The sequence below is a fragment of the Enhydra lutris genome, unplaced genomic scaffold (genome assembly GCF_002288905.1).
Source record: "Enhydra lutris kenyoni isolate GAN:26980312 unplaced genomic scaffold, ASM228890v2 scaffoldscaffold4, whole genome shotgun sequence".
Classification (NCBI taxonomy): Eukaryota; Metazoa; Chordata; class Mammalia; order Carnivora; family Mustelidae; genus Enhydra; species Enhydra lutris.
The window spans coordinates 51,715,144-51,731,069 of record NW_019154088.1 but is presented as its reverse complement, the minus strand read 5'-3'; the positions used below and the strand labels follow the sequence as shown (position 1 = coordinate 51,731,069).

Below are 15,926 nucleotides of genomic sequence, written 5' to 3'. Positions count from 1 at the left end.
TACTACCTATTTCAGAGCTCTGTTTGAGGTGGGTCCCGTTAAGGGATAGGAAGTAAGACATCAAACAGAACTTAAAAATTTACACTGCACTTTGTTCAATTTTAAGGCAATAAGCAGAAGACTCTCCCAAAAGCACAACGTAGTACAAATGACTCATTTATAGGCCCACCCACACTGGGGTTCAAGACAGGCTAGCAACTCCCCTGTGGAAATGGCAAACTGTACCCAGTTTGATAATGTGACCCTCACCATAGGCATAGTAGTTACACAGAATAGAACCATCTTTCATAAAAGAAAGCGGGGGTGGTGGCAGTTGGGGCAGAGAGGGAAAGCTCCCTAACTCTGTATACACGGATAATTTTGGTTACAAAGAATAATGTAGCCTTGAAGGGAAGAGGAAACCCACACAGTGGACACCATGTTGCTGAAGGAGGGCCTGGGGAAGACTGTTCCCAGGCAGCCTATTTAAATGACTTAGTGAATGCTGGTCACACACCGAGAAGCATCTCAGGCCCTTTTTTCCTTCTTTCTTTAGGATAACAATTTTGTAGTTAATTAGGCTCCAGACTTCTCAGGGAAGCCCAGAACTGGGCCTAAAGAATAAGATACAAGGAAAAACTGTGAAACCATGAAAATACATTTTTTTAAAAAGTTTTCAGGTATAATACACAAAAGCAAACAAGTTTATCTTAAAAAATATCAAGTATCACATCCATAGACTATTCCTAATTATAATTACTTCTTAAAGCAACATGTTTTTGTTTACAAATACAGCAGCAGGTGATAAAACCTAATGTCTCAAACAGATTGCTTACAGTTCATAATACAAAACAAATGTCTATGTCTCAAATCACATCTTAGGCAGTTTAACTTAAAATGCATAGACAATTACATACATTAAATTTGTCATTATTAAGTCAATTTAAAAAATCACAATATTAAGAAAAAATACAAAAAAAAAAACTTTATAGAGCACGCAAAGTCAAGTTTACTTAATGGCAACAAATCAGTATCTGCTAACCAGTGACAGGCAGTAAGTGCCTTCATCCAGGGAAGAAGTGAAGAGGAAAAACATCCCGTTACTTTGCACACGTGAGCAGTTGCACTGACAAACACTACAATCTTAAGAAACATTAATTTCTTACTTTAAAAAAAGATACACCACACTTTGCTCTTTAAAATGTCCAAAAGCTGGCCTTTCATTTCCACCAGCAGCAAACTAAAATATGTTTATCTAGGTAAACCAAAAATGCGTGTACTAATTCATTCTGTAAATGCCACCCCTAGACGGTAAGCCTCCGAGGGACAGGCCTTCTCTTTCATCTCTGCGCCTCTGCAAGGTGGCAAAGCTCGTTTGGACACTCGAGTGTCCACCAAATGAATGCAAGTGTCCACCAAATGAATGCAATTCTCAGATGTGTTCTCTAGCCAGAAGCTTGCATGGCATTTCTTTAATACTGATTATTTTATTGGCAATTTTAATTTTACTTGGCAGAATTCTGAAAATAAAAAGGGTCTGTCTTCAATACTCAATATTGCTTAATAAAGAGTAAATTTCAGTCTTCCCTGAAAGCTGCCCACCACCTTCTCTGCATAGTACCTCTATCAGTGTGAGTCATCTGAATTTAACCTGACGCTTTTCAAAAACCAACACGTGAAGGTCTGTGCTTAGGTTTAATGTCGAGGGTTTATAACCCTGGCATTTTATAAATCTAGCACTCGATTATTCAGGGTGAGGAAGGAATACACCGGCACTGATCATTTATAAGTCTAGGCAACTGACAGACATGTGAGCGAGGCACAGCATCTTAACTGAAACAGGAGTAGAGCTTCGTTCTTCTAAACACATCATTTTAAAAGCTGTCCACTGGAATACAATAGGTAGCACTTATCATTATTTGTGAGGTAAAATTTTATGGGCAAAACTGACTTCTTTCCTAGAAAACAAGCCAATATTCCGTTGTAGTGGTGTGCCAGACCAAGGCCAAAAATTCACCCCCTTTTTTTTCTCCCCTTTTATTATTCTCCACTGAAAACAACAGAAAAACTGACAAAGGAAGGAGGCCCTGGGTAATTAAAACAAATGTTATTGCCTATTCCTGAATAATCAATATTTTACTTGACACAAAACAGGTGGTGGAGTCCGAGTTGTGAACAGCCACCTTCAAAAGCATGAAAAGGCGTCAGACTAAGTCCAGTACAGACAAGGCAAAGGATTTCAAGCACTCCTTGAAGGAAAGGAGCCTTGATTCTCATCACATGATGATGAGGACCTAATTTTCATTTTTTAATCATTTTTAGGTTTAATGTTTCAAAATCTAAGATTCCAACTCCAGAAACACAAATCCTCAACACATCTCGATTATCTCCATCAAATTTGCCTTCAAGTTCTTGTTCTGAGAGAGTGCAAGTGCCAGCATATTCCATCCTGTGTATTCCCTTCTGAGACCTAACAAACTTTCTAAGAAATAGTCTCTTCCCTAAACTGATTCCAGCCTAAAAGGACTGGTTTCGAAAGCAACGTTATTTCCTTGTAAAGAGAAAAACCTTCCCCTGTGCTTTTCCCTATTCCTCCACTGGAACAACTTCTGCTTTTAACTTTACCCTGAACCTAAAAATACATTTCTGTCCCAGAGTACCCACGAGAATTAAGACTCTCCTCGCAGGTTGAGAAATAAGGTTCTAAAAAACCAAAAGGAACACAAAAGCAAATTCTAGTCCCTGTGATTTCCATTCTTAGCTTAAAAAGAATTTCACAACTACCAGTTGGAAAGTCCTTGAAAAGCAAAGAAAAGCTGTTATGTCTAGGGCACACGGGGCAGTACGGGTCACTAGCCAAGTTTATGTATTTATTGGGAGTAGGAATTCCAAATCTCATGTTCATGGTCCTTCAAATCCTTTAGCAGATTTTCTCCTCTAATAAATGGACTGCATGACCACAGATCCCCAAACCTGCTACCACTTCTCTTAATCAAACAGTATCCTCTAGTGTTACATTAAATATTCTATCTAAAGCCAGAGTTGTCAACTTCTCCCAATGCAGCACAACCAAAATAACCGCAAGGAAATCTTCACTGCTATCTCACTGTCCTCTTACCCCGCCCCCGGCTAGCCGACATGATATCGCCTGATCATTTAAGCTAAAATACCTTCCAAGGCTCCTGCCTTGGAGCTACTCTGACAAAAATTCCAAGAGTGTTGTAGATCGGTGTGGCTTGTTCAAGACCGCTCGTGCCACTCTGAAGGAGCTAACGACATTCCCCAGTCTGAAGATAGCTAAACAAATCAGCTTCAATTCTAAAAGCTTGACTCTATCACCTACTTAAAAGGGAGCTTAATCACTGTATTTTTCTCAAAGATGACCATCTTGCTTTCTTAAAAGGAGGTAGCTATCAAACCATTAAATTGGCAGCATTTGGCATTCTTGACATTTAAAATGTAAGAGAAACAAACTACTCAATATTTTATTTCTAAGCAAAAACAAGAGCTCCAGCATAAATCTCTCCTAGACTAGGCAAGAAATTCACAACATATTTTAGTAACCCCATGGATACATTCATAGGTTCACAATGTTATTTGACAAGTAACATAGTCACTTCTAAGACTCTAAGGATCTGATTTAGAGATAAGGTGCCAAAAAGCTACTCAGGCTATTTCGGTGGTTACAAACAACACTAATTTAAGCGACAGTCACACTGCAGAGATCTATACCTTATTATTATTATTAGTTTCAGTGTTAGAGCTAGAGGGTAATTTTTAAGAATTTTTAAGAATGGCACTCAATTCTACCTATTTACCTGTCAACAAACAAAGAACTGAACTGTTAGCCATAAGCATTTTACAACAGATGCAGGAAACTATGCAAAAGACAATGACAGCTTAACCAGACTCTGAAAGACATGTACACGTTTTGATCGCACTTGTACAGAGTCATGTCTAAATGACTAAGGTTCTTGAACCATAACTGCTATATGTGTTTACAACAGACCCCTAGAGTGTGCCAATTTTCCATATCAGGGAGAAACTAAGGGATGTGCTCCTTCTAAAGAACTGAGGCAGAGGGACCTACAGGGAAGGGGCTGAGTAGAAGAGGGTTTTGTAGGAATGCAAGTGACTTGTCACTATGAAGCAATTTCCGGGGTTTCCTCTGGCTTGAGGTTCAAGACAAAGGAGAGAATTATTTCCTTCTTCGAGTTCTTCCCAAAGCAATACTGACATCTCGAAATCTAGGCCAAAGCAATAGAGAGATGACCAAGTCTCTAAGAATAATTTACACATGTTGGCCAAGTTTTCATAAATGGCAGATTTTAGAGCTGTGTGACCCATCTGGCTAAAAATAAAGCAAATCAGGTGGAACTCAAAAATCAAAGAAAAGTTTTTAATAAAAGCTCGAGGATAAAAATGAACACTGCCTGGCTAAGGAACTCAACATCTGATAGTAATTACCAACAGCTTGAAAATATATATCCAAACTACACCCTCACGAGGCCCAGGTGTATTTTTTCTAGCGACAGAGCAGTTCAAGATGTTGAGAGGCATCATTTGTTTAAATTATGACAATGTGATTGTTTTCAAAGTGTGTTTATTTAGGGGAAAAGGGACTATAGAAAAATACTTGAAATAATTCGCCAATGAGGTTGCAGATTCTAACAATAATCCACATCATCTTAGATTTTTAAGTGTGTGGTTTCATAATTTAAACAAATCGAAAACTTGTTTTAAACAAACTGTATCAAAGAGCTATTCAATATACTTCATCACTTTAACGTTCCATAAAAACCGAATAAAAATCACATTTGAATGATTTACTTTTACATTTTTATCTGATTGTATCCATCAGATGTACTATACATCCAAGTACAAGAGGCAGATATCTTCTCTGAGAGGTGCAAGGGTTGTTCTTTCATGAATGCCCTCTAAGAATAGTGAGACCAGCAATTTTGATATATGCATTCATGTGCATATATATGTACTTCAAAAAGCAAAGCGTCATCTCTTCGTCCATTAACTTAATGGTAAGACTGCAATAGAAGAAAGAAAAAGTAAACCTCCAGTTTTTCTAAGTGGAGTTTATTAACTCCTTGCTGTGGTTTAAAATAAAATAAACTTATTGCCTAATAAATCCAAATGGCAACTCATCCCATTTATTTTGACATACAATTTGCAAAAAAAAAAAAAAAAAAAAAAAGCAGCTTTTTAAGGGAAATTGGATAGCAAGAAGTTATACTGATGAAAGTCAAGTTTTGGGGGCTTTTTATTAGGATCCTTTTTCCTTGACATTTGAGGTGGATATTCGATTCATCTAGCTGGAGACCTGATTATTTTGTTAAGAGTAAGTCATTTTCTACCCCCCACCCCAACCCCCACGGAGAATCAGGATTCTTTCTGAAGACTCACTTGGCTTACTTCTGGGGCAGGGAGAAGAGGGATGCTTTTCTATTTGGTCTTATGTCCAAGACAGGTCCTCCAACTCAGATGCCAACCCTGGCCCTCTGGCTTGGCTGGCAGTGCGCATGAGGCACTGCCTGGGACTGACAGTGCAGAACAGTAGGCTATTCTGGAGCTCAGTGCTGCTGAGGATCTAACAAAACTTTGGCTGAGAAACACGAGGGAGAGTTACAGGAAGGACAGGCAATCTTATGTATTCATTGTCCTAGATGCTCTAAAAATGTACATCTGGATGAAGTCACCCAGGCAGAGCCTATTTTACTGAACTGGACTTTGGTGTGATGCTACAAAATGCGACTTAGAAATAGTTTAAAAAAAAAAAAAAAAAAAAAAAAAGGTCCCATGAAATGCACCTGAGTTTATCTCAAGGATGTTACTGAGGACACTGCTTTCTGCATCACAAAGTCTTTGGGGATCTTTGGGAAATTTTTCTATTTCTAAGTACCAGGAATACTTTTGTTTTCATCCTTCAAAATGCTTTATCTGAAGTTTGAAATTTACTCTTACCTTATATACACATACCCCTTCTTTTAAAAAGTTTTAAATGCTTTCTAATCTTCTATCCGAAACAGGAGGCAAATAATCTTTCAGTTGTGCTTATGTGACTATTAGTGCATTTTAAAGAACAAACTTAACACTCACATGGGGGCCACCAGGCATCGGTGGAGCACCAGAAGGTCCTGAAGGCACTTGAAAAGGATTGTTGGGAGTGGGATAGAGTCCTGGTGTGGGATATGATCCTGCAGGGGCAGGATATGGTGCTGGTGGTCCCCAGGCTCCTGGTGGAACAGTGCCCCACGGAACGGGTGGCGCTGCCCCTGGTGCTTGGGGAGGGGGCGCAGGATATGGCCCTGGAGATGGGTATGGCATGTTAGGGGTAGGATACTGCCCTCCCATTCCAGGTGCCCAAGGTCCAGAAGACATGGATCCCCATGGACCTAAAGGACCAGCAGCAGCTGGATCTGTGGGTGCACCATATGGTCTTGGAAGCTCTGGAAAGGGCATATTTGGTGTAGGATATGGCCCCGTGGGGCCAGGGCCGGGCACAGTTGGGGCTGGGTAAGGACCGCCGGGTGGGGGACATGATGGTCCAGAAGGAGGAAAGGGTGCTGGGGGTCCTGGAGGTGGTCCGGTGGGAGGCACAGAGGGATACATTCCGGTTGGTGCTGGTCCAAAAGGCACAGTGGAGGGTGTCGCACTTGGCGGGAGTCCGGACGGCACAGAAGGTGGAGCGCTTGGGTTATTCCAAGGGCTGGAACTCGGCCAGCCTTGAGGAGGCTGGCCAGGTTTTGTATTGCTCACAGCAGAGGTTTTGGCAGGGGAATGTTCAGGTAGTGCATCTGCCAACTGGAAGACAAAACAGGCATGTCTTACCTATCTTATTTAGGGACAAATCATGTCAAACATGATTATAAAGCCATCAAGGATAGTAAGCTGCAGAGCGAGGGACTGCAAACCCCTAGAACATCTTCAACAGCCAAACTGCTCAGTGTAAAAGCAATTCATGTAATATAAAAATCAACTTTCCAATGCAAATTTCTTAGAGAAGATCATATTTTCTAAATACAATTACTCAAAATACTGTGGAACTAAATCCTGGCTTTACCGTAAACAACTTACATACCCTCTCTGAGCTTTAGTTTCTGCATTAAAAAAAAAAAAAAAAAAAAAAAGTTTAGCATTAATTTGAGGCTTAAATGAGATAATTCATGTAATACCCTTAACATAGTACCTGGTGTATGTTATATTAAAAAATGCTGTCTATTATTAACACGGCCATGTTAACAGAGAACAAAAGCAATCTAACACTTTTTAAAATTTTTTACTTAAGGATTCATAAATACAACAGAACAAAATTTCAAACATATCATATCTAAGTCAATTAAGGCAGATCATCTATGAAAATCACATCCTCTCCCCAGCCAAAAGCAAGGATCACAAAAAGCATCTCTTTTAAATTAAGACTTACATGGCCTGCAGTTAGAACTATGTCATTTTCTTAAAAGCCAAAATACTTACAAAGGATAAATGCATCAACTTACCGAAAATTCATCAGACATTTTCCTAAAAAAGAGAAAGAAAAAAAACAAAAAGAGTACTTCAAAACCAGTGCTTACCATTTCTTATATATTTTTTAAGGAACTTTCTTTGTATATACCACTGTTACTTAATCACATACGGAAGGTCTTTCTCTTTACAGAGGACAAACTTCCATTGTAGTTCATGTAATTCTGTAAATGTCGTCCCCTTCCACTGGCTGCATTTCACATAGAAGTGATCCACAATATAGTCTGCCTCTCATTTTGGTGGTAGTTTACGTTCTTTGCACTTTGAGCTGCTTCAGACCATGATACAGTGAACACTTCTCAACACATATCCTTGTAAATGTGTCATCAGGAAAAGTACTAAAAGGGAAATCTGCGGTCAACAGGTAAGGCTATCTAAAACCCATCTTAAAAGTCCATGCCACCGCACGCCTGGGTGGCTCAGTCTGTTGCCTTCAGCTCAGGTCATGATCCCAGGGTGCTGGGATCCACTCCCGCATCCAGCTTCCTGCTAGGCGGGGAGTCTGCTTCTCCCTCTGCCTGCCACTCCCCCTGCTTGTACTCTCCTGCTCTCTCTCTGGCAAATAAATAAATAAAATCTTATTTAAAAAAAAAAAAAAAAAAAAGTCCATGCCACTTTAAAGTCCTTTGCCAGTTATACTTTTTTTTTTTTTTAGATTTTACTTATTTATTTGAGAGAGAGGGCACTTGTGCTGCGAGAAGGAGCAGTGGGAGGGGCAGAGGGAGAGGGAGAAGACTCCTTGCTGAGCAGGGAGCCCAACATGGGGGTGGATTCTGGGACCTCTGGATCATGACCTGAGCTGAAGGCAGATGCTTAACTAAATGAGCCACCCAGGTGCCCCTACACTACCTTTGAAAACTCCTATTCAACACTGGAGAGTATTAAATGTCTAAATAGTTTTCAATTATGACAGGTTAAAAATTGACACTCTGTTATTTTAACTATCGCATTTTTAAAATTTAGTGCAAAGTAGAGCATCTTTTAAAGTTTCATACCCAAATTATAATAAACTTTTTTTGTGGATTTGCTCATGTCTTCGAGCCACTTTTGTCAAATTCTAAAAGGGATGCATAATACTCAATAAAATGCACAGATGTGCAGTGTTTAGATCAACAAGCTCTGACAACTGCATATGCCCCTTTAACCAAGGTACAAAACAATTTCCTTCACTCCAGGTTTACTCATGCTACTTTCCAATCAACTGCCCTTCCAATCAGCAACCACTTTTAGTTTTTGCTTATTCTTTGACTTCATTTAAATAAAGACAGTATGTGCTCTTCTTGCCTTTGACAATTTCACTCCTTTCTACTAGTACATCTTTTTTTAATGCTTTATAAAATTTTAAGATTAGCTCTGAAACATAGGAGACAAAAAATTCACCCATGCTAACAGTATTAATATGGTTTAACTTAAAATAGGTATTTTTAAAAAATATTTTTATTTATTTATTTTGACAGAGAGATAGAGAGATACCACAAGTAGGCTGAGAGGCAGGTAGAGGGAGACAGAGAGAAGCAGGCTCTCTGCTGAGCAGGGAACCCAATGCAGGGCTCGATCCCATGACCCTGGAATCATGACCTGAGCCAAAGGCAGCTGCTTAACCAACTGAGCCACCCAGGTGCCCCAAAATACGTACATTTTAAAAGATTTTATTTAAGAGAGAGGGAGAGAGAATGAGCAGGGGGAGGAGCGGAGGAACAGGTAGACTTCTTGCAAGGAGCCAGATGTGGGGCTTGATCCCAGAACCCTGAGATCATGACCTGAGCCAGTCAGTCGCTTAATTGACTGAGCCATCCAGGCACCCCTGACTTAATGTATAATCTACCTTTTCTCGGTGGATACGACAAGCTACCCTTAACACATTCTACTGCCAGTACTAACAACAAATGGAGTATTTATTACAGAACAGATACACTGCTCCAAGTGTTTTAGGTGGGTAATCTCACTGAATAGACACAAATTCTTCCACTCAGTTGACAGCTTGAGAAAAGGAAGCTCATCAAGTTAACTTGTTTAAGGGGACAGAGCTAGTGACAAGTAGAAGAGGGGTCAAACTCAGGTATACAGTCTGACTCCAGAGCCAAGGCTCTTAACCACCAGGTTAGAGTCTCTGTTATTCCTATAGATATTTTGAAGTCTGTTCTTTCCTACTGATCTGCACCACAACACATTCCATCTTAATTTCATTAGCTTTGCATTTTTAACAGATTTTAATGTTAGTTGACCTACTGCTGTTATCTTTTCCCCCTAGATTCCTGAATATTCTGTTTATTTTTTTCCAGATCTTTTTGTAAAAAAATAGAATAAAAAGAATTTGTTGGGTGTTCTGGTTGGAATTGCATTATATTTACAGTTAATTTAGAAGACATGTAACATATTCAAAATATCCAATCTTTTCATTCAAGAACAAGGTATATCTTCCTAGTTCCCATCACTGTCATTCATCACTCAATAGTTTATTTATTTATTTATATTTAAAGTAAACTCTAGCCCTAACGTGGGGCTCGAACCCACAACCCTGAGAAGAGTTGCATGCTCTACTGACTAAGCCAGCTAGGCACCCCAAGCTTTTTAAATTTTAGTGTATTACTTTTGTAAGCAGTGACACTACTAAATTACTTTATTCCTGAAAGTGTCACAGTTGATTCTCTGGGATTTCAGGTAAAGAATTATGTCATCTGTAACAATGATAATAATAATTTTACATTCTCTTTCCAATATTTACATCTCTTTTCTCTGCATCAGCTAAACTTAATAATGAAATGTTAAATAGTGAGCACAACAGTCTTGCTCCCAAATCTCCTGGAAATGTCTCTAATGTTTAAATAAAATTCCCATTTTCAGCTTGAGATGAAAAAAGTTACATTAAAGATGTCTATTTATGCCTATGTTGCTGGATTAATTTATTCCTATTTTGCTAGTTAAAAAACATTTAAAGGAAAAAACCATTTAAAGAAGATACTGCATTTCTTCAGATCTTTTTGACACCTAATGAGCTGATTAGTTTTTCTCTTTTGACCCACAAAGACAATTATATATAAAAACTGCTTAATACTGAGCCACCCTTGCATTCTTAGAGTGTTACTTTCAAGTACTATCGGCTAACAGGAATGATAAAGAAAAAGAATATGAAGCTACAACTGCTATGACCTTGCTATTTACTCAGATCATCAAAAACATCTAGAATATACAGCAAATGCAACTATCCATTCATTCCCACATTAAGGTTTTATACTAAAACACTGTATCACACAATAGTAAATTCTTAGGATGAACACCTGAAGGGACTTTATCAGTGCATGGCAAGTTTGGAAGTTCAAAGTCTACATAAGACTAACATGCTTTTTGAATAGGGTGAGCTGCTCTGAAACAGAAAATGGTTCTGTATCAAAGTTCACATTAATTCTGAAGCAGAGAACTAACAGAGTAATACATTCAATTTCATGTGGTCTTGCTGTTTGGGTTTTCAGAATTCTCTTTTCTCTTAATTAAAAAAATATATATACATATATATACAATATAAAGTTAACTGGTTGTAAAATTACATTAGAATGTAAGTTACTCCACAAGTTAATACTATTTAACTGACCCACAACTCCGGCTTTCCAAATTTGAAGTTAAAAATTAAATCCTGGGCACGCTTAGGTGGCTCAGTCGGTTAAGGGTCTGCCTTTAGCTCAGGTCATGGTCTCAAGTGCCGGGATGGAGCCCCGAGTCTGGATCCCTGCTCAGCGGGGAGCCTGCTTCTCCCTCTCTTTCCCACTTGTGCTCTCTCTCACTATCTCTGTCTCTCTCTAATAAATAAAATCCTAAAAAAAGTTAAATCCTGGAAGATAAAGGAGGTATTAGAATCTTCTAAGTAATGAAGCCCTGAATAAAGGGATTAAAAATAGATCATTTCTTGATCTACAGCACTTTTAGTAAAGTGACCTTCTCTCCCTGTGTAGAACATACAGTGTTCTTATTAACAGGAAACATTCTAATTTATTCTTACTTTCATCATAAAAAGGCAAAAAATAGAGTTGGACATTAGTGTTTGAATATGAGAGGAGCTACATAATTTTTTAAATCTAGATTTTCTAAAAAAACCATTCAAAAATACTTAGATTATGCTTATTTTTTATAGGAGGAACAGAGGGAGAGACTCTTGAGCAGGTCCCATACAATGCGGATCCCCACATGGGACTCCACCTCAGGAGATCATGACCTGAGCCAAAATCAAGAGTCACACACCTAACCAACTGAGCCACTCAGGTGCCAATGGAATATGCTAATTAAGATGAGGCCAATGTAACCCTGAGCTGGCCAAAAAAGTGCTTATGAGCAAGAGAGATTTTCCTTCTTCTTTCTGGAATACTGAAAAGCTTATTATTTCCAAAACTTTCCATTGCTACTTTATGGCAGATCTATGCATCACCTGAAAGATAATCATTCTATTTTCTGAGCAGCAAGAATAGTAATTGAAACACAGCACAAATCTCTTTTGACATATACTAGAAAGGTAAAACATTTCTTTAACTCTTACGGCTTTTAGAGTAAAATGGCAACCCAGGGGCGCCTGGGTGGCTCAGTGGGTTAAAGCCTCTGCCTTCCGCTCAGGTCATGATCCCAGGGTTCTGGGATCGAGCCCTGCATGGGGCTCTCTGCTCAGCGGGGAGCCTGCTTCCTCCTCTCTCTCTGCCTGCCTGTTTGCCTACTTGTGATCTGTCAAATAAATAAATAAAATCTTTTTTAAAAAATGGCAATCCATTCACAAGGAGGTTTTAAAAGTTGAACTCTGTAAATCACTAGTGAATACCGAACAAGGCCTATTTCAAAGGGTCATCACATTGTGGTGGGGTGATAAAGAACACAGAACTAGAGAGTTATGAAATGTGGACATCAATCCTTTTTGACTAAGGCAAACTTTTTTTAAAGATTTTATTTATTTGACAGACAGAGATCACAAGTAGGCAGAGAGGCAGGCAGAGAAAGAGAGAGAGGAGGAAGCAGGCTCCCTGCCGAGCAGAGAGCCCGATGCGGGGCTCAATCCCAGGACCCTGGGATCATGACCTGAGCTGAAGGCAGAGGCTTTAACCCACGGAGCCACCCAGGTGCCCCGACTAAGGCAAACTTCTTAATCACAGACCATTTCTCATCTGCAAAACAGTTTTAACTCCTGACTACTTTACAGATAATTAAAAGTAACATGTTTAATAATCTATCAAGTACTACAGACATGTAAGATGTTTATTAAAAGAAACTTAAGAGGGGTGCCTGGATGGCTCCGTTGGTTGCACATCTGACTCTTGGTTTCACCTCAGGTCATGATCTCAGGGTCATGGAATCAAGCTCCACTTCAGGCTCCCTGCTCTTGCTCCCAGAGGAGTGACCTTGAGATCCACCTCCCCCAACCCCGTGCCCCTGTCCCTCACTCCCACACTCTGTCTAAAAAAAAAGAAAATTCTCTCCCTCTCCTTTGCCCCTCCCCGCCTCTTAAAAAAGAAATAAGAAACTAAGAAAAATCAGGATTTTTACAATGATGTTTGGGAAGGGTAGGGGAATGGTGGTAATATACTGAAAAATACAAAATTTGAATTAGAATATTTGATCATATTTAATATTGGCTCTTTTATCAGATAAGTTCTATTTTACATTTGGGTAACCCAAGGAACTGGGGACTTGATAAAGGTTTGGAGTATTTTAAACTTTTTAAAGACATGTAATTTAAAAAAAATCATTTTTCATACTTATGCCTAGAACACACATACCAGGCACTGTGTTGGGTTTTGGGGAAATGAGTAATATTGCACAGAATAAATCCTTAAGGAAATTCAGTCTTGTAGAGAACTACCCTTTAAACAGTTAACTACCTTACCTGGCGTAAGCACAGGGCACCAAGAGAGTACCTCAAAGAACTCCTAAAGGAATCAAGGAAGGAAGTATCAGGGGAGGAATCCTGAGAAGAGGTTCTTTTGCAGTCTGTAGAACAATGAAGGAAGAGCTGGGAGTAGGGGATGGTGGGACAGGCCCTAGGAAAGAAGAGCAGATTGTGCAAAAGGTGAAGAGTACACTATGGGAAATGTAAGCATTTCAGACGGGTTGAAATACAGAAAGGGGAGGGACAGGAGTCTTAGCAGAGCTCCTTTAGGCTAAGGTTTGAGGGTCTCCATCAGCTTCAGCTCACCTGAGTGACTCTGTTTCTTCATCTATAAAGGGACTAGTTACGTGAAAGACTAAATGGTACTGGTAAGTAAGTGTCTACAAAAACAGTGCTCTAAAAACAGTGGATTGGCGACACGTACATTCCCCCCTCTTCCTTTGTACACAGGCACGTAGCACAGGTTGAGAATGACGGTGAAAGGTACCACTGCCTAGATAAAACCACAGCTCTTCGCTGGCTGGCTCTGGACAGGCTGAACTCTTCGAACCTCAGAGATGTGGTAGACAGTAATGGTCTCTCACGGACCTGCCCTAAGACTTACATCATAAACAAATCTCCAGGTCAATGTCTGCCACACAAAGAAAACTGAACAAATGTTAGCTTTTACAACTGCTATTATAGGTCTGCAAACCTTTATCTGCAGTTCTCCATTCAGAAACTTTTGAAAATAAAAGAAACATTCCCAAGTCTGGGACAGAACAGTTGGTGGCAAAATCTAACCTAAGCATATTTATAGTTTCCGTTAAGTCACACTTATCACTGCACAAATATGAATGTTGTCTTAGGGGATGCTGCAGGGACTTTGGGGGGGGGGTTGATACCTCTTGTCTGTGCATCTTACTCTCTTCCTAAAATCTAGAGATACAATCCAAAGATTTCTGAATTCCAAAACACACTGGCCCCAAGACTTGCAGTTAAGGAATGGGTCCACCTCTACTGCTCCTGGAGGGAGGAAAAGAACATTCTAATACACAAAACCCAACTGAATTTTCTGAGACAAGCCAGTTTCCAATCAGAGACGCCAGTACCAAAAATAATTTCTGTTCTTCCTACCCAATGAATACAGCCGAACAAAGAACTTCTGAAAGATCTCTGAAGGCTATCGTGGCCTGTAATAAACGTTCGTTTCCAAAACAGAGCTTTAAAATCATCAGGTGTAAGACCTGTGTTTTTCTTCAGCTTTAATGCTGTAAACAAATTTTTTCGGTATGGTTTGATGCCTCAACATTAGAAATTTTATCCAGTAAAAGCACTGCTCTTGGTCTTCAAAGAGGAAATGGTTCAGCTATTTATAAGCTTCCATGTGTAACATAAGCTCCTAAATCCTAAAAAAGAGAGTATCATAGAACTCAGCACTTCTCATGGTCTCTGTCATGTCTATTCATTGAATGTATTTGCCAGTAATTCCTTTGGTTAAATAACGACCAGCACATCGTCACATTGAAGACAATCTTAAACAAGTGCCAGATTCCCCTAAGACTATTCAGGCCCGTATCTCCCGTTTTATTAGAAATTAATAAATGGGGGAGGGGGTCGGGGCCGAGGGGCAAGAGCCGGGAACCCTTTAGGGCCAAACGAACAAAGGGAGTCCGGGATCAACCGGAGCGAACCGGCCTCCGAGCGGGTCCCGCCGCCCGGGAAGGGGTGGGGGTGGGGTGGGGTGGGTGGGGGAGGGGCCAGGAACGCTCGCCGCCCCGCCCCCAAGCCAGGCCCGACGTCAGGCGCCGAGAAACCCGTCGGGCGCTACGTCACCCGCCTCCGACGCCTTCTCCCTGGGGGGCTATCAGGGGGCACCTCGCAGCTCGAAGGAAGACGGCGCGGGCAGGCGCTTAGTCCTGGCCCCCGAAAAGGCGACTCGAGGTACCTCTGTTACCGCGCCTGTCTCCCGCTTGGGCACTCCCTTGGCCCCCTCCACGATCCCCACTAGCGCCGAAGCAGCCTTACCCGGCAAGATCCGAGCCCGCAGCAAAGTTCACAAGCGGCGAAGGGTCCCAGCGAACCGGGTGCCGAAGAACCGAACGCGGAGTGACTGACGGTGGCGGCGGCAGCAGCAGCAGCGGCGGCGGCAGCGGCAGCGGCGGCAGCAGCGGCAGCACTAACAGCGCGCGGCTCCTCCTGGCGCCGGAACAGGAAGCGCCGAGCGCACCGCCCCCGCCCGCGCTCTCCCCTCCTCCCGGGGCCAGGCGGGACAGCGCGCGCGCCCCCCGCAGGCCTCCGGCGGCACTGCGGCCTGCTCGGCGGCGCAGCGCGGCCTGACACGGTAGTTCTTCCGGCTCGCCCCGCGTGGCTGTTTTCTTCTGGCGGGCGGAAGGCTCCCCGATTTTCCGGAAATTCCTGTAGTCAGTGACGTCCTGGGCACCCTGATGGAAACTGCTAACTTGTTTCCTGGAATGGTGTAAGGACTGATTTTTTGGATGTCCTAGGTTTAGAGGTTTTTACAGCCGGGTCTCGAAGCGGGCTGAGTGTGGACGCGGCCACCCGCCCTCGG

General features: G+C 41.2%; 1 protein-coding gene across 4 annotated transcripts; it reads right to left on the bottom strand.

Annotated features, from left to right (window-relative positions):
- Positions 1 to 621: 621 nt before the first annotated feature.
- LOC111139011 (mitogen-activated protein kinase 1 interacting protein 1 like) lies at positions 622 to 15,532 on the bottom strand. 4 transcript variants are annotated; one of them, XM_022491114.1, is made up of 4 exons: positions 15,383 to 15,532; positions 7,491 to 7,512; positions 6,091 to 6,795; positions 622 to 5,021 (listed from the first exon to the last, which is right to left on the bottom strand). In XM_022491114.1, the coding sequence occupies exons 2-4, from the start codon at positions 7,506 to 7,508 to the stop codon at positions 5,010 to 5,012; spliced, it is 735 nt and encodes a 244-aa protein (XP_022346822.1). In that variant the 5' UTR covers positions 7,509 to 7,512; positions 15,383 to 15,532; the 3' UTR covers positions 622 to 5,009. The 4 variants fall into 4 exon arrangements, with proteins under 4 accessions (XP_022346822.1, XP_022346828.1, XP_022346805.1 ...); XM_022491120.1 differs by lacking the exon at positions 15,383 to 15,532 and having other exon boundaries at positions 7,491 to 7,610; XM_022491097.1 differs by lacking the exon at positions 622 to 5,021 and having other exon boundaries at positions 5,840 to 6,795.
- Positions 15,533 to 15,926: the final 394 nt, after the last annotated feature.